General features: G+C 40.9%; 1 protein-coding gene across 2 annotated transcripts; it reads right to left on the reverse strand.

The window, feature by feature from the left end:
- Positions 1-2,848: 2,848 nt before the first annotated feature.
- Positions 2,849-27,487, reverse strand: LOC108046140 (irregular chiasm C-roughest protein). Of its 2 annotated transcripts, XM_017125713.2 has the most exons (8): positions 27,062-27,487; positions 18,305-18,408; positions 8,351-8,855; positions 7,602-7,802; positions 6,063-6,302; positions 5,672-5,774; positions 4,230-4,778; positions 2,849-3,695 (listed from the first exon to the last, which is right to left on the reverse strand). In XM_017125713.2, exons 3-8 carry the CDS (start codon positions 8,849-8,851, stop codon positions 2,941-2,943), a joined length of 2,349 nt encoding a protein of 782 aa, XP_016981202.1. In that variant the 5' UTR covers positions 8,852-8,855; positions 18,305-18,408; positions 27,062-27,487; the 3' UTR covers positions 2,849-2,940. The 2 variants fall into 2 exon arrangements, with proteins under 2 accessions (XP_016981202.1, XP_016981203.1); XM_017125714.2 differs by lacking the exon at positions 18,305-18,408.

Below are 27,487 nucleotides of genomic sequence, written 5' to 3' on the forward strand. Positions count from 1 at the left end.
TCTTGAAAACTGCTCTTTTAAATTTGAGATCTCAAGTAATTAATATGTATATCATTTAAAATTTCAAAAAGAGTCTTAAGAATTCGATCAAGTTAAACACATAAAAAAGAAATCATATTGTGTGTCTTTTCTTGATTATTCCATCTAATTAGGCGAAAATAACTGAAACTCAAATCGAGTATTCCAATTATTGAGGGGTAGACTTTCAGAAAGGGAGCTCGAAAGAGTTCCAACTTATGTCAGTTGCACTGGCTTCACTTTTCCCAGTACATTGACTCTTGACATTTGCCGACTCACGTTAGTTTCAGTTTTCGAGAGTTTCCTCTTCGCTTTTTCCAATGAAAAAAAAAACGCTAATTAACACAGCCAACCGCAATTGCAACTTCCTTCTGGCTAAGTGCACGTATGTTCCAGCCCCAACGCCACCACCCTCTCTAACCACCACCCCCTAGCACACCACGCCCACCGCCCAACGCCCCCAGCGAGCCACGTGTGACAGCGAGGGTCGTTCGGTGACAAAGGGCAACTAATTTAGTTTAATGGGCGTCGTGCGCGACTTTGTTGCCCACAGCCGCAGAATTTCTTGCGGCCAACACTTGCCTCCAGGGGCGGCGAAAAAGGGGGCAACGAAAAGGGGGAAGGATGGGGGTGAAAGGGGTCGGGGGTCAAGGGTCAGGAGTGGATCGGTGGGTGGCTGGGCGGTTGGGCGGTTGGGCCACCCTTACGCACTCTCATTAAGCATTTTTAGTCGAGCTTAGCGAGCCGTTTGTTTGCACTGTCAACTCTGCAACTCTGGAAAACTGCACTTAGAGAAATCAAAAGTATTTGAAAAAATATTTTTTAAATATTTAATATTTAGTTCAAAAAAATTAATGAATAATTAATTAAATCTATTATGAAATAGATAATGCACCAAAGTAAGTAAACTATTTAAGTACAAATTTTTTGGTAAATTTTGTTTTTAATTAAATTGAATGCTTGGATCATATTTAAATATTGTTATATACCCACCTTTGGCGCCGCTTAAATTATCCACTTTCCCCCAATTGAATCCAATTTCTAGCAGTGTAGCAACGCCGTCAACTCCCAGGCAACTTGCCATAAATTAACACACATGACTGGCGGTGGTGGTGGTGCAAGTGGTGCCAGTGGTGGAACATTTTCATTTCACTTTTGTTTGTTTGATTTTTGGCTTTTTGCAGCTAGCTGACAGTTGGTCCTTCCGACCTGGGCAAATTAAAAATGTTTTTTGCCCCCCCCATTCCCCCTATTTGTCTTTCGTCTTTGATGTCCAACTCCCAACTCGCTTTTCTTGTTTTTTTTTCAATACATTTTTATTCAGTTTTTTTTTCTTTTCGTGTTTAACTTTTGTGTGTGTTTCATGCTGCTTATTTGCTTTTATCATTTGCATTTTGTAAACAAAAAACATTTGTTCGTTTCGCGCTTAATTGGCGAAACTAATAAAATACCCACAGCTAATAAATATAGCAAAAGAGCGGAGTAATATTTACTTTTTCTGGGATTCCTTAGATGAAATACGCTCGCTTATCAAAATATAATGCTTAGGGCTATGAAAAAAAATGCATGTATATATAACTAGGGCTAGGTCTATATTTTAAATATGCGTGTGTATCTTTAGTTAGGCTACAACTAGGATAATTAGACCGTTATACACTTAGAAGTACACTTAGCACAATTGAACTGACGAATTGAATACGTTTACGCTCTTCTCATTTCTATTTCTTTTTTTTTTTTTGGTTTTTTCGTTTTTGTGTTTTTTTTTTGTCATGGGCGTTTTGAGATGTATGGGCGTGTCATAAGTTAAGGCGACTGTCAAGATCTAGCTTCTATATTTATTTAACCGCATAACGCACTATCGAAATCTAAGTTCTAGCTTAGAGTTCCGGGCGAGATAAGATAATGCTACATGATTCAGAAGAAGTTGATGTGGGGGCGGTACCGATCTGAAGGGCTTCCACCCCCGACTTAAATACTATCAGGTACTTTGGCATTTCGTTCGCTTACTCGCTAACCATTCAACTGAATGTCTTTATGCTTGTATATATATTCGTTAACATTTAGAATATACTATATCCGTGTATACATAATTGAATTCTTTTTTTTTTTTCATTTCTATATTTTTTTGCGAGTTCTTAAGGGGCATTTGTTGTGGGGGAAGGAAAAGTTAAATATTAATTAAGTTGTGAAAAATATTGAACGCTGTGTAGCTATTTAAAATTGTCTAGTAGATTGATAGAACACCATATGAAAAGTAATGTATTTGCTGTTACAAACCTAATTGAAATGTAGTTAAAGGATATAAAATTAAGACTGTGAGGGTAAAAAATATATAAAAGCTGAGAACAAGTTCAGAACGGTTCTCGCATACTCGTGATTCCCCCACAAAAAAACCCACTAGAACACCGAATTTTGTAACTGGAGGTTAAATCACCAATCAGTTAACCATTACATTAAGGCGTTTTCTCAACAAGCAGTAAAACTCTCTAATCCTCCTAATTCTTTTCTTTTTTCTGTTTTGTAAATGCTTAACACTCATTCTTTGAAGCTTAGTCTCTCTCTAGATCGAACTGGGTATTAGCCTACTGTATACGACTCCTAAGTTAAGAACACAAAAACGACAAAAAAAAAAGAATCCTAGAACTAGGGACTAAAAAAATGATGATGCTAAAGATCGGCTTACGATTACGTCTATATAATCAGATGTGTGTGTGTGTGTGTGTGAGGGTGTGTGTGAGCTAAGTGCCTAATCCTAAGCAATTCGAATTTTTGGTAGCTGAAAAAACGCACCACCAACAGTGATGCCCCCCTAAAGCAGCCGCCGGGGCCTCGTTTTCCATTTGAGATCAGTCTTAGCGTGGCTCAGTGGGTCACATCGTTGTTGGTGGTTCCTGGTGACGACGGTGGTGCAACCGCAGTCGCCTAAACGGCGGTGGGTGGTGGCAGCAGCGATGAGTTGGAGGACCTCAGATAGGGATTGCCATAGATGGCGCTGTAGCGCGGATCCACACTCAAGGCCATCGAGCCGGGCACCACCACATGGGTGGTGGTGGTGGTGGTGGCCGCGGTGGTGCTCTGATTGCTGCAACTCCCGTTCGGCGACGAGCTGACCACCGAGGCGGTGGTCGACTGCAGGCTGGGCAGCCCGTTCTCCTGCCGGATTTCGCGCGATCCGATGATGCTCCCGGTCAGACTGCCACCGCTGCTGTTCGTGAGGAAGGTCATCGGCAGGGTCTGTGGATTGGCGGCCTGGTGGTGGTGGGGCTGGTGGTGGTGCCTGTCCGGGTGCCTGTCCTGGTGGACCTGCTGCTGCTGCTGCAGCTGCAGCTGGTTCTGGTGGTTGTTCTGCAGAATGGTGGAGCTGCCGTTCGACTTCGTGGAGCAGGTGGTCAGGTACTGCGGCGGCGGGCTGTAGTGCGTACTGTAGTCGCCGTAGGGCACATAGCCCCCCGATATGTCCACCTTCAGATCGCTGTAGTTCGACGTACGGTCGCCCGGTTCCAGTTTGCAGCTCACCCCACCGTTCTTCGTGATCTGATGTTCGCTGATCACGTCCGCCGGCGGCAGCTTGGTGCGCTTCTTGCACTTGATGTAGACCACCACCAGGATGGTGAGCACCAGCAGGAAGGCCACCACCGAAATGCCACCCACAATGGTCATCAGCAGGGAAACACTCTCTGTGAAAAACACAAGAAAATAGGGGAAATTCGACTTAAGTATGGTGAAAACTAAAAAGCAAATAACTTATGAGTGACTAAATGACCAATAAAAGAATGGAAACAAGCTTACAACCCATGGTATCTAATGGAAACATCCTTTTTTTGTATGCAAAAATGTTAAAAACAAAAATATCTTAAATATTTATAAATTTTGTGTTGATGTACTTTTATAAATGTATTAAAATAAATGACTTCTGTAAATAGGCAAATTGATAAATGCCTATATTTATTAAAGATATTGTGAGAATATATAAAACTATGAAGAATCAACCAATAAGGTTTTTTATATAAAGGTAAACCAAAGTATTAGTTTAAAAATTCATAAAAAATAAGTATGCGAATAATACCTGTCGATGGAATGTGCTTTTGTGGCACTTTGTTTTAACCTATAGCTATATGCTAACAGTATATGTGGTTTTTTTCTTAGCCCTAATAAATATATATTAAAAGCCTTATTGGCCACGACTAAATATTTATCCCAGGAGTACTCACTTTTGGCCTGCAGCTGAATCTCGGCCACGTCGTTGCCGTAATCGTTGACGACCGTGCAGTTGTACTTGCCGTAGTGGTACGCCTGGCTGTCCCTGATGATGAGGGTGCTCTTGACGCCGCCGGGCACCGCGTCCACCAGGATGGAGTAGTCGTGGCCGGACTCGGAGCTGATCTCCTGGCCATTGAAGGTCCAGGAGACGTGGCGGGCGCGGGGCACGCTGCTGGCGAAGCACTCGATGCGGGCGGTGTCGCCCACCAGGCCGTACTGCGTCCTCTGGGATCCGATCGCCGGCGAGCCCTTCAGGTAGACATAGGCGTCCGCCGAGATCTCGGCGTAGCCGGGCACATTCGCCTTGCAGTAGTACCGCCCGGCCGTCTCGTTGCTCACGCTGAAGGTCAGGTTCGTGCTGGTGCCCACCACGCGGTCGCTGGGGTGCTGGATCCACACGATCTCCGGCTGCGGATTGCTGTCCACCTCGCAGCCGAGGGACACCACACTGCCCACGTCCGCCTCCATCGACTGCGGTCGCTGCCGGAAGCTGGGCGCATCTGCAGGTGAAACGGCGAAAATTGAATAATATTAACTAATGCAAATTACGGAGAAACAGAAAATGTTTTAATATTTATATTACTCATGGCCATAAAATGTTTTCAAAAATCAAAAACTTCTGAAAGCGATTTAAAGAGCCTTGGAAAACATTTCCATAATTCGTTAAAGATATATATATTTAAAAGATTTCATATTCCAAAATCTGTTATTCTTTTTACAATAACAAAATAATGTTTCTAACTACTATTAATACAAAATAATAAATATCTAATAGAAATGGAAAATTTACTGCTTTTATTTAACAAACTAACAGTTTTGGCCAATACTTTAAATATTGAAACTTCCAATTTGTACATAAATATAAAACCCATTACTTTACATATTACCCATTAATTTTACATAGAAAAATCATTTTTTCATAAGTCTATTAATTTATACAACAAAAAACACACATAGAATAAATACAGCCTAAGGAAACATAAATTTGCACAATAATTTAAATATTTTTTTCTTTCTCTATTTCATTAGAGTTTCCTCCCCATTTCAACATCAAAAATTCTGTTTTAATGTGATTTTGCCAATAATTTGATGCCCAAAGCAATGTGATGTTGACTTATGGAAATTTGCAAATGTAGGTGTCAACAATTTACTTTAGGTCTATAAATATTTGTTTATTTTATTTCACTTTTTTTTTTGATATTAACAACGATTTGTAAATACATCGAAATGACAGGTGCAAACTTTTGAGTGAAAGCAAGTTTTGTTTTTATTAAATGGAAAAACTAATCGATGTTTTGTCATATATAGTTTTGATTTTTTGATTCTACCTATACTCTAGTTTTTTTGTTACTATTTTTATGTTGAATTTGCTAGTTTTTTCAGGACTACTTACAGCTTATGTCAAGGGTTTCGCTGTCCTCGCTCTTGCCCACGGAATTCTGCACCTCGCACTTGACAATCGCGTCGTGGAACTTGCGCGTCACATTGCGTATCACCTGGGAAAAGGGGAAAAACGGGAGAGAGGGTCGATCCATGAGTTCCAGTTGCGGTTAATTGTGGGAACGTTAGGCCTTTCCGGTGGCGATCTAACTGGTTCCAATAATTGCCAACATTATACAACAGCATGGGGCAGCATTTTAATCGCAATAGTTGCTCTAATTATGCGCCAGCCTGCCAAGTGGAATGTGGACCAGTTTTTCCCCAAGGAGGAAATCTCGGGGGAAAATCAGTGGGGGGGGGGTGATGGAAAAGCGGGGGGAAATATGAGGAGGAGCGCCACTTACCATCTCTGTCTTCTGGCCGCCAATGATCGGTTCGTCGTTTATGAACCAGCGGTACCGGACATCGCTGGGATTCGCATCTGCCCGGCACTCCAGCCGCACCTGCGAGTGCTCCACAATCCGGGCACCGGCGAAATGGACACCACTTGCCCCACCTGCACCACCTGCACCACCGGCAGATGCAGATGCACCACCGGGCAGCGATCCCATCACATTCACCTTCACCTTGGGCGCGTATTTAACCTGGAAATTAGAGAGAAAGATGGGAGATATTTAAAATATATCTTAAAGTATTGGTTTTCTTATTGGTATTTGTATTAAATGTTTCGAAAAAATATCAGCTCATAATAAGGACTTCAAATACATTTTTAAGTATTCAAAATACTGAATTCACTAACTCTCTCCTTTTCCAGTGGGAAATCTTAATATGCAAGATTTAAAATGCTAAAACTATGAATAATACTTTTTAATGGCATTAAAAACATTGCCTTAACCATCCTTGCAACCATATTCTTAGTCATTTTTTGGGGCCTGTTGTACTACGAATTTATGTCCCAAGTCCTGGCATGCTCCAAGTTGGCCCTCATTCAGCTCATTCGGCTCAATCAGCTGGGGATCCCGGCACTCCTTGGCCCGACATCTTCGTCAGGGATTTGTCAGCGCCATGGACATGTGACTGCCCCGATATCCCGCTCCCCCGAAAAACCAGGCCAATGACAAGTGGGCTGAGGTCAGGTCTTTGTTGGCTGCTCACTTTCACACCCCTGCCGAAATGGGATGGAGTTTGGGGACCGGGGTTCGGGGTTCGGGATTCGGGGAGCCCATGATGGGCGCCTTTATGTCCGGGCATGAATTAGCCCGTCAGTGTCGTGCCATGTCCGGCACAAAAGCCCATTCAAAAAATACTATCCCCGGCTTGCAGCTGTCCTCGGGAAAGAAGGGGACTTCCGCAGCCTCGCATCACGTAAAACTGATAGCAGGCTCTCTGTGTTGCCCCGTTCATACTATAGATAGGGCTTGCGGCAGGGCAGTGCACTCAAAAAAATCGGCTTAGCCAGAAAAAGCTTAGAAAAGGACAGCATGGGCATTTTAAAATTACCTAGAAAATTATTCTTGATATGAAAGTGTAAGTCCGTTAAATAGGCCAAAATAAAAACGTAATTTTTACCTTGAAAATAAGTCGGTAATGTAAGCTAAATTGTATATTACTTTTTTCCATAACACACATTGTTTCTATGCATAATTAAGTATAAGAATATACTATTCAGAACTTAAAAAGGCAAAACCCAAAAAAAATTGTTTTTAAAATGAATTATTTATATTTAAGCTCTAAAATATCATCTAAATCAATACCTAGGTATTGTAGAAAAGCCTGAGAGAAATTCTCGGATTTCATTTAAAATTAGTAACTTGTCGAGCTGAAATTTCCCCGAGTGGGCGATGCAAAACCTGCAATGACCTGTCAGCAGGACGACCACCGGGGGGTCAGCTGGGGGTGGTGGTTTTTTGGTTTTTCGGTTTTCTGGCCGGAGGACTACTCACCTCGACACGTATTTTCGCCGAGCGATAGGTGCGGTCCGCCGTATTCTGCGCCTGGCAGGTGAAGTTCGTGTTGTGGTGCTCCTTTTTGGGGGTCAGCCGCAGGACGGACTTGGCCGTAAAGCGGCGCAGATCGGGCAGCGGTATCACCGTGTACTCGATGTTATCCGTGAGTACGTTGCCCAGGCCATCAATCCAGGTAATCTGCGGGAGGGGAGGGGAGAATGCGGATTGCGGTTCACTGTTGGTTCGATTATCTGCCAAATAATGGCCAAGTATAAATCAATTTTGCGACAATATTCCTACGCGTTCCAAATATTTCATTCACAATTTCCGTGACTAACATATTGGCAATAACAAAGGATATATGAGATGGAAAGTGAAATACATTGAACATAGATAAACATTTAGAAGAGAACAAAACAAGGTGAGTTTAAAATCCCAAACACTTTTTGGATACAAATTCAAGATATTGTAAAAAGAAGAAAACCAAAATTAAAAGTAGAAGTTACTAAAACATACTAAATTCTAATTTTCTAAAAGTTCAAACATTTTTTGGATATAAATTCAAGATATTGTCAAAAGAAGAAAACCAAAATTAAAAGTAGACTTCTACTTCTACTATAAAATACTAATATGTAATTTTTGAAGAAACTTGGCCAATTAAAGGCTTATTAACTTAAAAATTATGTAAAATATATATAGGAAAATTGGTTAAAAATACAATTAAGAAGGAAAGGGAGGACACTCACCTCGGCAGCTGGCTTTCCGCCCACCGAAACGCACTCGATCTCCACCTTGCGATCCTCGGTGGCGAAGATGACGTCGCCCTGCGTGATTTTGGGCGACTCGGGCGGCACGAGGACGGTGAGTCCGGCGAAGGTGGACCGGATGGAGGGCTGTGCCTCGGGGCCGGGACTCACTTGGCACTGGTACCGCGCATCGTCGTCGAGCATCACCGGATAGATGTCCAGCGAGTAGTCGCCCTCCTCGTCGCTGCCCACCATCGCGTACCGCTCGAAGCCACTGAGGTCGCGGGAGGTGCCCAGTCCGAAGTCGTCCTTGGTCCACTGCAACGTTCCCTGTTTGTTGATCACGCGGCAGGGCAGCGTCACCCTGGCCCCCACCACCGCCGTCTGGTCCTGCGGCTCCAGCGCGAACCGCTGGTTCTGGTAGCTCGTGAACGGGGAGCTCCTCACCATCCCCATCCCCACCAAGGTGGCCAGCAGGAGCAGCTGCATCGAGTCCAGCATGTTGCTGAAACAAGGGAATAACACTCGAATTAATACACTATATAAACACTGCTTTGATTTATTACAAAAATAAATTAAATACAATACACAGAATAATGGTTAGTCTCAGCATGTTTAAGAAACTTATTTAGTTTTGGTATACATATTAATCAATTCATATAAATTAGAGTAATATATATTATAAATCTTTTAATAAATATTATTTTAAAGCAAGTACCTTTTTTTTATTTCGTTCAAGTGTTTTTCAATATGTTTAAATTGAAGCCTCATTAAATTCTACGAATGCTTGAATGTTTTTATATCCATTGAGAGATACTTCCTAAGCCGCTTGTCAAACAGGAAACTACCGACAAAGTCCTTCAATTAGCCGCGATTTGGGTGCAACAAAAGGCCGGGTGAAACCGGATTGGATTTTGGGTTGTGGGTTTTTGGTTTTTGGATTTTGGGGAAGCCTTGAGCAGGCGCCAATATAATGGGGCCCCCAAATAAAATTGTCTTTTCTTCTGGCGCACACATGTATCTATTTGTTTATTCGCTGTGCTTTTTATGCGCTTTGTTTTGCTTTGTTGCGTTTTTCGGTTTGTTTTTTATCGCGTTTCGCGTTTTGTTGAACAAATTTTTCAAGGGGGGGATACAATTGCCTCAGGGTCTTATTACTTATTATTGTTCGTTTATTGTTCGCTGTTGGCGCCCGTGTTTTTTTTTTTGTGCGGTGCTTGTACCCAGTTTTATTTTCATTCGCATTTTATTCGGTTTTATTCATGTTTTCCAAGTGCAGACAGCCGTACGTGAGCCCCGAAAACGAATTACATTCAAATTAGTCAAAGCAGGGTGCCTGGGTGGTGCAGGGTGGTGCAGAGTGGTGCACGGGGAGCCACCGCAGAAAAAGGCTTAAGCCGCGGGGTACTGCCGAAGTTTACGACAAAGACCGCCCATAAACGGGCCAAATGTGTAAAAATCTTGCGAAAATATTTCACAAAGTTCCCGGGCCAAAATGTAAAGCACAAGTATTAAAAACAGAAAAAAGGGAGCATAAAAAGTGTGGCAAGAAAAAAAAGTAATTAAGAAAATATTTAAAACTAAAATGATTAATACAAGTCTAGAAATTAGAAATAATATAACTAACATTTGTAAAAGCAAATGTATTTCCCATTAATATTGAATGGATTGAGAAAAAGTTTGTATTATTTCTTAAATTTCTGGATCTTTATTTCAATACCAATTTATGGCTTTATTAAGGTTGATTCATTGAAATCGCTTCCATCACTTGAGGTAAATTCCTTCGGCTAACCACTTATTTCCAGCCACCAAGTTTCTATCCCCACTTTCAGCTCGAGTTGCGTTTGAGGAGATTTGCCTAATAAATTGCAGCTACAGTATATGAAGCACAATCTCGACTCTAAGTACTAAACTACACTCTCCCTTTCCACTTTTCCGCTTTTCCACCTTTGTTTCCCAGCACTTTTCCAGTTCGACGTACAGGTGCCGCCTGACTTGGAATTTTCTCACGCATTTTTCCCAGTTGTTGGGCAACTATTTAACTATTTCTGTATATTCTCTTGGAGTTAAGGGTTTCTTCTATTTTCGTTTTTTATTTTCGGTTTGCTTCCGTCTGTCTAATTTCGTTTTCTTGTAGCTCGTCGCTATTATTTGTTTTTATTGCATTTATACGGAAATTGGCGCCTCAAATTAAACGAAATTATAACAGAAAATGAAACGATGGCAGAGAAGAAATCCATAAAAAAAACAAGAGAGAACGCTATAGTCGGGTGCCCCGACTATCAGATACCCGTTACTCAGGTAAAGGGAGTGCGAGGGAGATGGAGATAGAAACTTTGATCACGCATAACTTTTTAACGAATGGTCCGATTTGAAAAATTTCTTCTACATTTCGATAGGTATTGATAAACACAATAAAACTGCATTTTTACTTTTCCGAAATATTTAAATTTTTAAAATCGTATTTAAGCGATTGTGGGCGTTAAAGGGGGCGTGGCACCTTTTTGAAACAAACTTGCGCTGCGTAGGAACTCCTAGAATCTGCATGCAAAATGCCAATCTTCTAGCTTTTATAGTTTCCGAGATCTCAGCGTTCATACGGACAGACAGACAGACAGACGGACAGACAGACGGACAGACGGACAGACGGACAGACGGACAGACGGACATGGCTATATCGACTCGGCTAGTGACCCTGATCAAGAATATATATACTTTATAGGGTCGGAAACGCTTCCTTCTAGCTGTTACATACTTTTGCACGAATACAATATACCCTTTTACTCTACGAGTAACGGGTATAATAACCCAAAAAAGATGCAAACGGAGGCAAAAGATTAGCGGGCTTCCGTTTGAACAAAAAATAGAAAAGACAAAACGGAATGGTTAGAAATCCGAGGGCAGGGCTTGGAAATTACTCAAAATTAGAGTTGTATCCGAAAAGAGAAAAAAAAACCCGAAATCCAAAATCCACTGGAGGCTGTGGGAGAAACTACACACGATGGAAATCTCGAAATCATCACCGACTTCCAAGCTGAAGATGATAATACTGCGTTTGCTAAGCCAATTAAAACCGATTTTAGACACGCTAGCAGAGAGTTTTTTTCTTTTTTTTTTGAGGCCCTGCCTTTTATGGCCGATAAAGATTCGGTTTCATCTGTTTTAAGATTTCGGTTTTTGGGAGAAAAGCGAGGTAAAAGAGTGTTGATGGCCTGCGTATCGATGGTGGAAATTGACTTTATTGCCCTGCAAGAATTTATGGGAAAACCTGGATGGCAACGGACTATTGATTAATTTTATATATTCTTTATGTTAGCATATATTTCTTATTAGTAAAAGCAGCGAGGGAAGTGACCTAGTTAGAAAAAAATTTTATTTTATAGTCATGATACAATTTCTGTATTTAAAAAAATGTTAAAAAATATCTAAGGGAAAATACTCAAATATGAAGCTGTCTTTAAATATTCTTTTCCAGTTTCTAGAACATCTTTCCTTCTTTCTATCATCTCAATGCTGTTTTGATCATGTTTTCCTCTTGAAATTCTTTCACATTTTGGCTTTTTTAATTTGTTTTCTCCATTTCGCTGTCACTGTCTCGATATCCAGGGCATGTCATACACGAAAACTGCTCCGAATCTCCACCCGGAAAAGTGTGGGTGGTGCAGGGGGTGGTGGGTGGTGTGTGGGTGGCATGGATGGTGGTTGGCCAACAATACAAATCACTCCACTCATTGGCCAAGTCCGAGACTTAACAGTAGCAGCTGCCATCTGGTTGGAAAGTGCCTGGGCATCTCTCTCTCTCCCTCTCTCTCTTTCCCCTCGGAAAACTAAAGCTCAAGTGGGGCGCCATTGCCCCTCTGACCCCCCTTGCATTTGCCCACCCCCTTCCCTGGCGCCCACCTGCCGAAAAACTTTTGCAAGAGAAAGAGGCAAGGCGAGTGTTCAATATAAATTTTTCAAAGTTATTTGTACCAGGTGGGCCTTTCTTTATTGATTTATGAGAGCCACTTCGACGTGCTTAGAAGGAGCAGCCGTAGAAACTTCAGGGGCGTCGGAAAAAGGGTGGGGAATGGAAAAGGGGGGAGGGGCAGCGGGCAGATAAACCGTAAATGACAAAAGTCTCGAAGGAAGCCGCACATCCGCTGCAGCTTGCATCTAATAACCGAAGCGAACTGGCGATAATAATGCGATCGTGGAAACTGGTTTACGTTTTTTACACTGGCCAACAAGGAAAAATAAGAACAATTAGCGCCGACAGGGATGCTTAAGTCGATCTTATATTAAAATTATTAAATATGTATTATAGATTTTTGATTTAATATGGGATTTAATGGAATATGATGACTTTAACCAGAATTTTTAACCAAGCCAATAAAAATATACATAGTTATTAATATGTTAATGTTTTAAGTTACTTATGAAAAATTCAACAAAATTGAGTTTGACGTTTGATTGGTAATTGATTAATGATTGATTAATGACCAAGAAAATAATCTAGATTACTCGTTTGACTTATTGAACAACATTAGATTTAATTCTTTTATTTCGTATTCAATCTGCTATTAAAGATTTTATAAGATTACATATTTTTGATTTCTCATTCTTAAATGCTTGCTATTCCGACTTGCAATCTTTTGTTTGTATTATTTGGGGAGACTTTGCCACCTTTTACATATATTTTCATTCGGTTTGGATTGTTGTGGCTATTTTAATATTTCTGCAAATCAGTTAACCCTTTTTTCTCGCTCTGGGCTGACAACTTGATCTCGGGCGTCGTCTTAGCACCTGTTCCCCCGATTCCAGTTGCAAGTTGCAACTATAAATATCACAACAGATGCTTGGGCTGTGGCATTAAAGGATGCTGGATGTTGGCCGTTGGACGCTGGCTAAGTGCAGCTGCATCTTGTGGTCATCGGCAGAGGTGGCCAGGGGCGTTGGCAAACGGGGAGGGGGAGGGGGATTGTAAGAAAGGGGGGGCCCGAAAGGCAGCTGCAGAAAGGAAGCCCGATGGCCGGGGAAGTTGCTGCCAATTTCCAACTGGAAACCGGCAACTGGCAACTTGCAACTGGCAACTTGCAACTGGCGACTTGCAACTGGCGACTTCCAACTGCCGACTGCCGACTGACTGACAAAACAGGCACCACATCTCCCCATATAGTGCGGCATATCGATTGGATTGGATTGGTTCGGATCGGAGGGCCGGGGAGTCGAGATTTATGTGTGATAAGCGTCGCCTGAAAATAATTACTGTATCTCTTTGCTGCCGGAGAGCTGCGAAAATTGAAAACTGGAGCGGAAAGCGTTCGCAGCGGAAATGTTTTTCTTGCCATCGCAGTTTTCTGTTTGCCAGTGATTGGCAGCGTGGGGTTAAGAGCGAGTGGGGGGTTAAGTCCCAGATTGTGGCATCGAAATCGGACGAATTATCTTCGCGAATGGTGTGGCAATCGGATTTTGTCTGCCTGCCGACCGAATAAGATTTTCAGCGATCTGCTGGGAATGAAATTGTGCGAAAAAAGCACAAAAATTCAATTGAGTCTTTCGAGTTTTTTTTTTTTTTTTTTTTTTTTTCAATCTCAAAATAGCTGCTTGCAAACGCAGAAAAAGTTTTTAAATGGAAATGGAAAAGTAAAATAAAAGTTATTATACTATATGATGTCAAACAAATACTTTTAATATTTTATTATTTTTCAGTTAAAAATAATTAAGAAATAAAATGCTACTTAAAAAGGTACAGTCTCGGAAAAGCTTCTACATTTAATATAGATAATTTCAAAAGTGGCGATGGTTTAAAACATTGTAGGATGCAAATCAAAATAGAAAGCACATAAGGAAAGCGTTATATGTCTTAAAAGGCAACTGTATTCGTCGTAAAATAAGTGAGTTTGTGGCACACATCCTTTGGCTTTCTGTTTGCCTGAGTAAGCTGTCCCAGCAGCCTGCAAGTTTGCCAAAACAAACCGAAAACTCAACTTTAACTGTCAGTTAAAGTGTCGACTGTACTTGAGGACGCCTCCATCTGTCTCTGTCGCACCTTGCCCCCTCTCTGTCGCACACACATGCAAGTGCCCTTAGGGACCGGTTAACCCTTCACCAACAAACAAAAAAAAAAAATCCAGAAGGAAGGCAAAAAAAGAAAGCTCGGCCAAAGGAAGGCTACTTAAAGGACTTTTGCTGACAAAATGGAAAAGGCAACAAGCGGAAGGGAAAAGGGAAACGGAAAAAGGGACTGGGATCGGGATCGGGGAGAACCGGAAAAGGCATCAAGGATATTGGTCGGGGTCCAGGGTTCAGCAGAGATTAGGACAATTAAAAAAGGGAATGCTTAACAATTAAAATCAATTTGTGCGTATGTCTGTGTGGGTTCCTCCCCTTTCTCCCCTTTCTCCCCCTGCTTTCTCCTTTCTCCTTTCTTTGTTTGCTCGAACAAATCAACTAAAAGGCAACGGCTAAGTGGCAAAAGGAGAAATCCGGGGCAAAGTCAAAGTCAAAGGATGGTGACTGGCCGGGATTCAATTGACCCTCTCCCTCTCCTTTCCCGTCCATCCGTCTGCTCCGATTGCCAGACAAATGTGTGTCCTGGGGCAAAACTGGATCTGGAGCACTAGGATCTGGATCTGGATCTGGGCGCCCCATTCCACCATGTCAATAAAAAGGCAACGGGCAAAAAATAAACTTAAATCGCCTATTAATGGGCCACACACCAGAAGTTTTTGGCCAAAGTCAGCACAACGCTTAACGCAACAGTAAACGCAGGCTAAAAAGGTCATCGCTCATCCCTGATAATTATCAGTAGGGTTTTGAGTTGGCAGAAGCGAAGCGTAAAGTGACTTTTAAGAAAGTGACAACCAGTGCTGTTCACTGCTTTAAGTTGACAGTCTTGAACAGTGCTAGGTACATTAATAATTGAAAAGTTATATAATAGAAAGGACCCAACCACCAAACTTATAACTTTATAAGGTGAGTCTTAATAGGCCTTAGAACTTTACCACACTGATCCTAAGACCTCAGTGTTGTGTTTGTGATCAACCAGTGTTGCCTAGCAATAAATCATACACAAAAGTCAACAATGTCTTAGGCAATAAACTCCCCTAGATCAATAGACCCGAAGACCCGAATCGAAACTTGAAGCCAGATCAGATTTCGTAACACTAATCGAATGAACCCGAGACTCCGTCTTGCCTTAATATAATTACCAACTGCAGCTCACCCAGAAGAACGAGTTAAGTTATTCATCAATTCTTCAAGCTGCGCGGGGATAATATCAGGCGAGGGGGGTGGAAAACTTGTTAGCCGTGTATAATTAATATAATCTCGGCTCGATCGGACTCTCATTAGCATAATTCTAACATAATTCCTGACATGGTCAGGCATAAAATTATGAAACGAACTCACAGCAGCCGAAACTCCAAATAAAATCATAAGAAAGAGATATACACAGGCATACGATATATATACATAGATATATATATAAAGGAGATGGGCTTGGGGAATGGAGCAGAGCGAATGAAAGTTGCTTGGCCACATCGAAGCAGAATTTCAATCAGTAAATTGAACACCTGAACTTAACTGATTTCGTGGTTGCTTTTTGTTGTTTTTTTTTATGCTCTTTTGTGTGTGTGGTTATATTATTTCGATTTTTTTTTTTTCGGCTGACTGGAAAGGGGAGAAGCTGCGAAGAAGCAAAACAAGTTGAAGTCGAGCAGCAGGAAATTAAGCCAGGCCAAGAAAGACACTGCAACAATGACAAGCCGGGGGAAGCCAGCTGGCTTCGACTTGGGTTTAGTCGGGGCTTTCGGCTTTTGGTTCAGTTTTGGGCTCCCCAGCGACCGCAGCAGCTTCTCCACTTTACGTTTAGCATTTTTTTCAAATTCATGTTTATGGTTTTGTATTACAAGTGATCGCAGTCAGCCGGCCAGCCAGTCAAGATTTGTATAACTTTAAGCCTTATTAACATATTTTATGCTCCATTCGAGTTCCATTCCAAGTCCAAGTTCGCCCACACACCGACATTTTTCTTCATTTCGTTTTATTTCTCTCCGTTTTCGTGTGGGCCGCCACTTTGACATAGATCGATCCAATCCGAACCCCCAAATAAAATAAAAATAACGAAAACCCACCAGAGAAGCCCATGCGATGCGATTGGCAAAGAGTGAAAAATGATTTCGAAAGCGGCACTTGACCAGACAGTATTTGAGTAGACGTCAGATGGTAAACATAGATATTTCTGGGCGACTTAGTGTGTGGATTTTCAGCCACTCTTGGATGGTCATTGGTTTTTAATAAGTCTATATTTTTATGAAATTTCAGATCGAACACTCAGCTGGAACTTGAGTTACTCTGGGCCAGCAAAAGATCCCTAGTAAGAATTTTCCTGAAATCAATACATTTTAAATCGCACTAATAATTTATCAATAAACACAGTCTTAGTCATAAAACTTTCTCGGAGGTTTTTATATTGGTTATGGATGTTATATTAATTTATATGTATACTCAACTTACTGTGTTAACCAAGTCAATATACCAAATTTCCCCAAAAAACCCAGGCAGCAACTTCAGTTCCTTGAGGCAACTTTCTAAGGCCAAGTGACAATTACCCCTATCTTCACGCACTTGTAAGTGTACCATCTAACTAAACACCATACCACGTTTCATTGAACAAACTCCACTGCAAGTCGCGTTCCCATAGGCAATGTTTCCATTTCAAATTATCATCCACAACGACAATTGGCCGGCCAAGAAAGTAAAAAAACAAAATAAGAAAAAGAATCGGTGAAACCCTCACCTGACAGCTGTCACTGTTTCGAGGTACCTGTCCAGAGGTACCAGAAACCCAACCGAACCCAAAAAATAAACAATCTCCGCCTGGCTACCTCATCTCGGGCTTATTCTTTTGTCCGGCCGTCAGTATCCCCCATTTCCTTCGCCCCATGCAGCTAATTGAGTTATATCCCCACCACATGACATTGCAGGCCCCGAAAAAAAAGTGGAAAATAAAGCGGAAAGCGATTGAGAGACGAAACCTATTTTAAATCGTCCCAAAAACCAAAAGGGAGACTCCACACAAATACGAATCAATTCAATAAATAAGAGCGGGACCCTTCCCATACAGGTTATCCCCCCCGTTCCCCCCTCTCTCTGGAAATACAAACGTGTTAGAAAAGAGCAGTAGAGATACAGATATATATATACTGATGCAGATCCAGATGCAGATGCAGAGATACTGGGACATTCGCCGATATACCGATTCGACCCACTCGTGGATGTCAGTTTTTCTTTCGCTGGCTTTTCCATTTGATTGCCTCGTGGTCGAGCGTTACTCGGGTGGGTGGCATGTCTATCTATCTGTATATATGTACATATGTATATCCCAGTTACGTGGTGGTTGCACCACACTGTGACAACAAAAGGTACAACGAGAACAACGGGCAACGACAACGACAACTTCAACTGGCGACACCTTCGGTCGCTTGCGTCTAACTAAATCCGATTATAACTAATTATTATGGACGCCGAGCCCGATTCCAATTCCAATACCGAATCCGAATCCGAGTCCGAACCTGAACCCGAGACGGCAAATAGATAAAATGAAGGGGGTTACGAGGGGCCAGGGTTGCCACACTATTTGCGGGCTTGGCGTGGGCCATTCTTTTTGTACCTCCATCTCACTGCTCATTGTATTTCTTGGCTTTACTTTATTATTCTCCTCTTTTTGAGGTTGCGACTTGAGTTGGGTTTTTGTTATGGCCATTGTGTAATGTCAGTCATGTGTCCATATCAAAGTTGTTCAAACATGTAGGTATATATTTAAGTAAGTGTCTAAGCAAAGGGAATCTTTAAAGTTCATTGTAAGCAAATGGAAACAAATATTGCTATTATAAATTATATGTTATTATATATATATATCTTGTATTCATGATTAAGTTTCAGCACTTTTTTCTTACTTTTCCGACTCACCTTAAACACCTTTTTAATGAAAGAGAACACAAGTCTCGAGTGTCACTTTCACACTTTTCTTTTCTGCCCTCCTTTCTTTGCTGTTTGTCTTCGGGCTCTCAGATCTGCAAAAAAAAAAAGGAAAAAGGGGAAAAGGGAAAAGAAAAACATAAGTAAGATTATTAATTCAATTCTTGTTCTTGTGCTGCTTCATTTGTTTGCCTCTGTACGTATTAATTGTTGCTGCTAATGTTTCTGTTTCTGTTGGCCCTAACGTTGTTCGTCTTCATCTTGGCCATAAACACGCACAGGCCGTGTTTGGCAGCGACGGGCTTCCGCATTCATTGCCCTTTTATAGGGCACAAAATGTTTATTAGACATTATGTACCCGCAGTCCCACGCAGTTTCTACTCTCATCCTGGCCGAAAAACTAGCAGGGAATCACGCATTTTTCGCATAAAAAGTCAACAATCGACGTTTTTATGCAACGTTGTGTGTGTGTGTGTGTGTGTGCGACAGTCCTTTTCTACTTAATTTTCTATTATGATCTTTGGTAATTGTTGCAATGAAAATTTATTGCTGGAAATATTGACACAGGGGTTGGTCGGAAGCAGCAGCCATTTGTTAATGAAAGTTCTCGAATGAAATGAGATTATTGGGGAAAGTTTAGTAGAACTGCTCTAAGTAAATTATGAAGTCCCCTTAAATCCACTATCTATGTTAAATCAATAATTGAGTTAACTATTTTACTGAACAATTGAGTCACATAGTATACAATTTAGGGCTATAAATTTTTGGGAATGAAAACATATTAAATCAAGGATGTTATTCCCAATATTTTCGACTGGCATGCAAAGACGCCAAACAAATTGAAAAATTGGTGCCTGCATTAGGGGGCTGTTGCAATCCTTTCGCTTATGCCGCAGTCCTGTAAATGTAACCACAGATAACGGGGCACGCCCATCCCCAAAAGCCAACCAACCGCCCCCCTCCCCCTTCCCTTGCATTCTAACCCCCTTTTTAGCCCCGCTCCGTGACATTTTTACCCCCTTTTTAGTTTGATAAAGCGACGGACATGATTCATGGAGGGTTCCGTTGGCTATGCTCTCGATTATATCCTTGCATGCCTAAGGTTTTCAAAGGGGGCAGGGGGGCAAAGGGGCGGAGGGCGAAACCCCCTTTTCAGGGGCGGAGGTACACAAACACAGACGGAACATGCAATACAATACAAATAAATACACAAAAATGAAAAAGTACAAAACGTGTGTGGCACGAAAGCCGAATCAGGCGATTGTCTCTCTGTTTTTATACCCTTGCAGAGGGTATTATAATTTTGGTCAAAAGTGTGCAACGCAGTGAAGGAGACATCTCCGACCCTATAAAGTATATATATTCTTGATCAGGATCACCTCCTGAGTTGATATAGCCATGTCCGTCTGTCCGTCTGTCTGTCTGTCTGTTTCTACGCGAACTAGTCTCTCAGTTTTAAAGCTATCGAATTGAAACTTTGCACACACCCTTCTTTCCTTTGCACGCAGTATATAAGTCGGAACGGCCGGGATCGGCCGACTATATCCTATAGCAGCCATATAACTGAACGATTGGAAATGCCATAACTTTGGTGTTTTTAAAGTTAGGAAGTTGGGATTTTTGATGAGCATTAAGAATGCCTCATATGAATAATTTTGGAGAATATAATTTACAGAGTATTCTGCAAGGGTATATCAACTTCGGCTCCGCCCGAAGTTAGCTTTCCTTTCTTGTTTTTTATATTTCTTTTTTATTTTTGATGGGTGGTGGGGGGGGAGGTGGTTTTTTTTTGGGTGGTGTCCTGGCTTTGAACGCACTTCAGGACGCAGACAGGACAGCTGGAACGGAGCTGAATGTGGCAACAAGCGTTAAGTGGTTGCCTGTTTGTCGCTCGTGTACTTGGAAATGTTTTACAAATTCAGCAGCGTGGATAAAAAATGGAAATAAATAGGGGGAATATCGAGAAATCCAGCTGTGGGTTGTGACTGGGGGGCGGGGGGCGGTGAAACCACCCCGTCAGCTGTTTTTCGTAGACCAAAGTCAGCTGCTAATCCTCTGCGGGGGTGTCCTGCCAGATGACGATGACTCACAGTGCGACGGGGTGACTGTGACTGCGATTCCTTATTTTCGGTGGTTGTCCAAAAAAAAAAACAACAGGAAAAAAGAAATAAAATCGAAACTTAAACTAGAGCAGCCGCGGGGGTGGTTGCATAATGACTCATAGTCCCAGCCAGATGAATTATTTATTAGAAGTTTCCGCTATAGTATCCCTTTCACCCACTGCTGAGTAAGCACAAAATTATGCTAGAATTTATGTTTTAGTGTCAAAAGTTCAAGAAACCCAGGGAGCAATCGATATTTTCTATTGATTGTTGGACTTTTATCTGCCCAAAGTAATTAGCAGAACAAATAAAATGTATTTAAATATATATTCTTCAACATAAGTCACACTCTATTATTTAGTTTTAAATGGTTTATTTGTTTTTCTATAAAAATACCCTGCTTTAAGTATAGATAATGAATTTTCAGCCATTCTCACTCCCTGAACAACTCACTAAACTGTTAATTTCAACCATTTTAATTGTTATTCGAAGCGACTGGGCATTTTCCCGACTGGATTTTCCCAAGATCCCGGCCAAAGTCCGCTCCCATTCCTTGACCAGCCTTTAATCATCGCTCCGGCATTTCCATCTCGGGGACCACAAGTATTTCACATGATAGTTTCCCTTGCCAGCCATGGGCCCCCACCTCAAAGCGTTTGTCCAAAGTTTTCTGGGCTTATCTAAATGCCATTTTATTCCGGCTGCTTCTTGGCTTGTTCTTGTTTATCTTGCAGATACATCTCTGCGAGGATGGGAACATTCTGCGGTCAGAAGTTGTCAGTTGATAAAAATACCCGGGCAGAGTCAGCGATAGCTCGAAATCCACTTTGGCTAAATGTAAATATTAAATTTGCGCATAAAAATAATACGGCAAAGAGAACGTAGAGTGTGGAACGTTGAGTAGATAGAGATAGCCAGTCGGGCCGGCAACTAAAGTGAATTCACAAAGGAAAAGGAGAGCCATAAAAAGCTGACTGCGGCAGGACTATGAAGTGCCAGTGGAGGCTAAGGTCCTGGACTCGAATTCTCAATTGACGCGCCACGTCCTCGAAGGCAAAAAAGATACATATATCCAGATACGGATTGCGGGGCGTGGGGAAAGGGGGAGAGGGTAGAGGGTAGAGGGGAGAGAGGAGACTCCACGGACGACTCCATAATAATTTTATGCGCTTCCAAAAAACTTCCGTTCAGTCATTGCGTTGTGTTTCCGCCCAGAAGTCGGAGACGAAGACATCGCACATGGTTACTTCTTTTCTCGTCTGAGATGGCATCGTGAATAGGTCACGAAAGTCAAGAAATATATACAGAATATGAGCCTAACCCGATCTATTGGAAATTATATTACAATCTAGTTCAGTTCTGAATAGTAGGAATGTAAATGAGAAGGCCTAAAGAATTCGCGTTTACTTCTTTCTTTGTTTTCTTTGAGAAAATACTACATAATGTAATGAAGGTAATTGATCAATGGTTAAGTTTAATAAAACTCGATTAAATTGATAAAGTTTCAGGAGCTGTGCTATATATTTAATTGAACAAAAGTATCGGTAAAATCCATGTTGAAAGATGCTGAAGAATTCGCGATTTCTTAGAAAATTAACAATGAGCTTGATTCGTAAGTAAATAAGTTTTAAAATGTCATCACGCTGGCATCTCTAGATATTTTTCACGTTGTTGGCCAAATTGCCATAGAAATTTCGTAGGTTCCCGGGCGCTTCTTGTATTTTTTTGCGACTGCCTCGCTTTTCCTTTATGTTTCCCGTTCGCCGGCTCCCTTGCTTGATTTTTCCCCTTCCGCGGGGTGGCTTTTGGGTGGTTTCTTTTTTTAGGAGGTTCTCTGAGTGCTGGCTGAATGAATGAGCCGGCGAGCGAATGAATGAATGAATGAATGTTCAACTGTCACTTCCGTCAGACGGGCCAAGCGGAGTCAGGCCAAGAAAAGGAAACCCGCACCACCCACACGTCGGGAGAAAGTGGGTGAAAGGGGGTGGTGAAAGGCGGTGAAGTGGGGGGGGGCGACAACGCGTCAACATTGTTGGGGAAAATGCGGGGGCCAAACGAGTAATGACATATTCAAACGCAGCGCGAACTTGACGACGCCCCAAAGGAGTGAAGATGTTCTACACCAAGAAGACGCTTAGCGGGGAAAATCGGTGGTGAGGAGGGGGGGGGAATGGTGGGGAAAACCAAGGGGGAAATGTGCACAAGAAGCGTTGCCAGACATTCTGACAAAGCTGGCGACAAGGACGTACACTTGTAATAACACGAAAAGGATATTGTAAAACATTTTCATAAGTTCTCTCAATTTCTGAGCGCTTTTTTCTTCCAGCTCGCGTCGCGTTCAATTGCTGATGAAAATGGTCCTTGGAGGGAGCAAATCTAGGGACTTGGCAAAGGACCAAAGCAAGTACTGTGGATAAAATTAATTAGTGCTAAGGATCACGTTAAATGTGAAGCTTGTGAGGTATTAAATATTTCTAATTTCAGTGGAATGATGATAATTAACCAAGAAACTGTCGAGGGTAAATGTCACTCATCACTTTTAATATTTTGTAAAAAAAATATAAAATTAGCTAATCAAACCACATTTTCGATTACATTAGAAATCTCTAAATAATATCAAATATTTCATTTTATTATCTGCTTAGATAAGACTTACATTGTACTATGTTTTGGGTTCACCCCAAATAAAATTTAATTAGGCCTGAAATAAAATTCATCTTCCCATTTCAGACACTTTTATTCATCTACCCCCTGGAAATTCTCCCTTTTTGGGCCATATGGCATACATTTGTCGACTCCGTCTACTTATTCCAACTATTGTCCGACAATAAGGAAATTTTATGCCCATTTGAGCTCGGTCCTTGGCTATTTTTTCCCCCTGCAAATCACCCTCTTTCAATTTTGGACTAATTTGATGTTTGTCCCCATTTGAGATTCGAATTTCTTCGGTCTTTTCTCCTCCTTTTTTCTTCTGGGCCGTCTGCCAACCACCGAAAAGTCAAGGGAATGAAATCACACATGGCCGCCCGTTTCCCAATTTAACCCCCACTCAGGGGGGGGGTGGGGGGGGGGAGAGGAGGTTACCCAAAGGCCCCTGCAATTTTTTTTCCACCCCCCTTGCTGACTCTTCAAGGCGATGGCACACTTCAGTTTCCCTGCATTTCCACTCTGGATCCAACTTTTCCCATCAATGACTATTAATTGGCATTCTCGATGGTTGGAGGGGGTGGGGTGCTGAGTTCATGGCCGGGGGTGGGCCAACCCCCTATCTCCCCCCCCCACTCCCTGCATGCTTCACTTGCATTAAGGCGGCGCCATTAAAGCTCATCAAAAATGCAGGCCAAAGTGGCGCACTTTAAAAATGCCGCCTCTCATAGATTTTCATTTTCCATTTCCATTTTGCCCCCACCCTCAAAAGTAGAGTGCTATGTTTTTGGGGTCAGAACACCCCCACCCCTCCCATAGACCCCCACCATTCCCTCCTAATGATGATGGCTTGACAAATATTTATTGCTTAAGCATTTGAGTGCAAATATTTTAATTAGTCTGGCGACAAGACAACAGATCTGTAGATGGAAATATAGATGGAAATGGAGCTGGATTCCGAATACTGAATTCCGGATTCTGGGCCCGTTTCTCAACGCTGATGAGGCTTAATGAACTGCAAAGCGGCTCTCAATTGTCTTCAATTAACCAAATTAACCAAGGGATAAATTGTTTGCCTTTCAATGCCCTCCGTAGCTTTTCTTTTTAAACGAGATGAGAAATTAGCTGGCAGGGACAGAGATGAAGATGCCAATCCCATGCAATAAATATTTTCTTTCTTTTCCTAAATACATTTGTTTAGTTATTTTGATAGTAATAACAATAGCTTATAATTTATCTGTATTTCGATGTCATTTATGGTCTAAAAACATTTTATAGACTTTTCTTAAAACAAATTGGTGTTCAAAACTAAAATAAAGTTGGAAAGGAATACAGTTTCCTGAAACATTTTGGGGTAGACTTTGCTATTAATGAGCTATATTAAATGCCAAATTCTAAAATAGCTCAGAATCTCATTAAGCGAAAAACTTTCCTTAACCCACTGAGGCCGGGGACGAAAAGGGGGCAAAGAGATGAGTGAAGCAGTCAAATCAGTGGAAACGATACGGCAGAAACTGTCAAAAAGTCTGACAGCTCCGCTCTCAAGGTGAATCAGGAGGGCCAGCAGGGGGTTAAAGGTGGTTAGGAGGGTTAAGGGGGCTAAGGGGGTGCCGAACATAATTTGTGGCATGCAAAGAACTAACAAAGCGACAGGCAGGGAAAAAAATACTGCAAAATCGCAGGGCGAAATTGAAAAGGAAAAATAAGTTTCGACATGCTGACGAGGACGCGTCAAAACGATCCAACAAATGCGGCCTCGCCAATCGATAACACAGCAAAAAAAATGCAACAACAAAGTACAGGAAAAATGAGGCAACAACAACTTGCGACATGAGCATGTTGCACTTCCTGCCACGCCCCCCCACATCGTCCCTGAACGCCCCTTTTTGAGCCTGCTATACCCCCCGTTCCCCATTTTCCTGTCGATTGTTTCAGACGTTTTTAGCAATTTGCAATGCCAGCAAATTGGGCCAAATTATAAAATCAAAAACTGCACACACACACTCTCAAATACACAGAGCAAAAACTTTGTTGATTTCAGTACTTAAACTTAAGTTAAAGACCAGCATATACAATCAAACTTTTTATAAAAATTTGAGGCCTTTAGATATTTTAATTTATGTATTGTTTATTGTTTTATTGCTTTAATCTTTAAGTAATAAAAAACCAAAAGTAATATTTGGAAGTTAAGATCATTAAACTTAAAAAACTAGAGATCAGTTTAAAGTATATTTTTATTTAAGTCATAGGACACAATATTGTTTTCTGTGTATATATACCACATATATGGAGCAAGAGGAAACAGCAGCATAAGTAAAAGGTTAGCTTGGCAGAGAAGAAGCTGCTGACGATTGAAACTTTGCTTGCTTTTTTAATGACAAGGGACAGGTGCGTGAGCCTTAAGATATATATACGTATGCATCTGTATTTGTGTGTGTGAGTATCTGTGTGTGATGCGTGAAGCTTCTGGGCCTGCAGCTTCTTCAACTCGCATCTGTGTCTTTAGCACCGAAGCTGCCAGCTACATTTTCTCGATTCACAGCTGGAGGCATCGTATTTCTTAGTTACACAGAAAAAAAAATGTTCAAAAGACAATAAACTAAATAGATAAATTAAAATGAAGTATCGAATTTGTAGACTTGACTTAAGAAATATATAAATTACAACAAATTTAAATATAAATGCATGGCTAAAGTCATTTAATAAAATCACTGTTCAAGAATGACATATAAATACCCAAATGTGAAGAAGTATCATAAAATAAAATACTCCTTTGATTTAAATTGGATATAATTTAGATAAGAGCTCGAGGTTAAATTTTTAAATTCATTATTAATGATTCAATTTAACTGTGACTTTTTGCTAACGCTTAGCATATTTGTTTAACTTAGCTGTGAATATAACATTTATTTTCTGTATACATTTTAGGAAAATTAAAGTCTCATATAAAATACATTATCTCTTTTGTCTGCTCACACCGTGAATTTACATATTAGTTTATAAAAAGTTATACTTATTTACATGAAATACCAAATCTTATTATTTCAGTGCAGGAAAACATTTTTTTCTTCTCGCATATATTACACGTTTTTTTTTAATTTTAAACTCAAATACTTAAGGAATGCTAATCGTTCTCTTGTTTATTACTTCTTGTGTCTTCAACTTTTTTGTTTGAAAGTAATCATAAATCATGCAAAACCAAGGAAAGACAAAGATCGAATCAGTTAAGCAGAGCACTTTTTTTCTGAAGATGCTCTCGGTTGAAATGGTCAGAAGAAGTTAATTAGGTGGCCAAGGTGAAGAAGAAAATCTATTACTGAAGAGGGAAAAGTAGATCTTCAATTGGTGTTAAGACTATAGTCGTTCAATACGTATATGAATAAACAATGAGAAAAAAATTCTTTAGATTAGAAATTTACGCCGACGATTTTTTTTATTTACTAAAATACTAGTTTAGTTAATTTCAAAATAATTGTTTACGCAAACACTTTTTTTTTCATATTTCTTAAAAAAGGGGTCAAATTAAATAGGTTGCCTTTTTAATTTTCCAATTAACATATATTGTTATATTCTGACCTCAAGACTTACATTTTTTAAGAAATGTATAAAGTTGGCAAAAAATATTTTTCCTACAAAAATCATCAACATTTTTTCTATTGTTCTTTTAGTTTAAGAATAGAATGAAGATAAGTTAAATACTATCCACTGAAAACCTATTTTTTATTCAGGTTTTCCAGCTTTGCCTTGATTCCAACACGAAAACTCCTATTTTCCCTGACCGAAACACACACCAAGAAAAACACTTGTAACCAAAATGTCAAAGTGGCCAAAACCGAAACTTTTGAGGGGCGGAGACTTTGGGCAGCTGTATTTTATAAACAATATCAAGCGAAAAGGTCAAAGTGAGGGAGCAGCTGTTGCAGTTGGCACACAAAAAAAATCACCATCACAAAGCGGTTTTCTTGGGACTTAACTTGTATTTTATTTATTTTTTACTCACACTTTTTTGTATATTTTGCTCGGGCTCCTTAGTCCTATTTGCAGTGTATATATTTTTATCTGCTTCCGAATTTTCACAGGCACTAATCCATAATCGTTGTGTGACAATTTCTAGCTTGTTTGGTTTTATTTGGGCCTTGTTTTTATTTATATTTAATAGCCTTGTTTAATCCATTTTTAGCACTCACTTTTCCACTGGTAATCCACACCAAAGTATACTTTTTTGGCTTGCGTTTTGCACCAAAAAAAAAAAATAGTTTTTGAATAGATTTCGGGTTTGTTTATGTTTTATTGAGAGTCTGGGGTTTTTCCTCGGGCGAATTCGAATTCTCGTCTTCGGGTCTCGAGAAAGTATCTGTGAGATACTGAGTGTCGGAGTTTCGGAGTTTCCGCCGCTACGAAGCGAACGGGGCGAGCGAACGGAACG

Source organism: Drosophila rhopaloa, unplaced genomic scaffold (genome assembly GCF_018152115.1).
Source record: "Drosophila rhopaloa isolate 14029-0021.01 unplaced genomic scaffold, ASM1815211v1 contig_3, whole genome shotgun sequence".
Classification (NCBI taxonomy): Eukaryota; Metazoa; Arthropoda; class Insecta; order Diptera; family Drosophilidae; genus Drosophila; species Drosophila rhopaloa.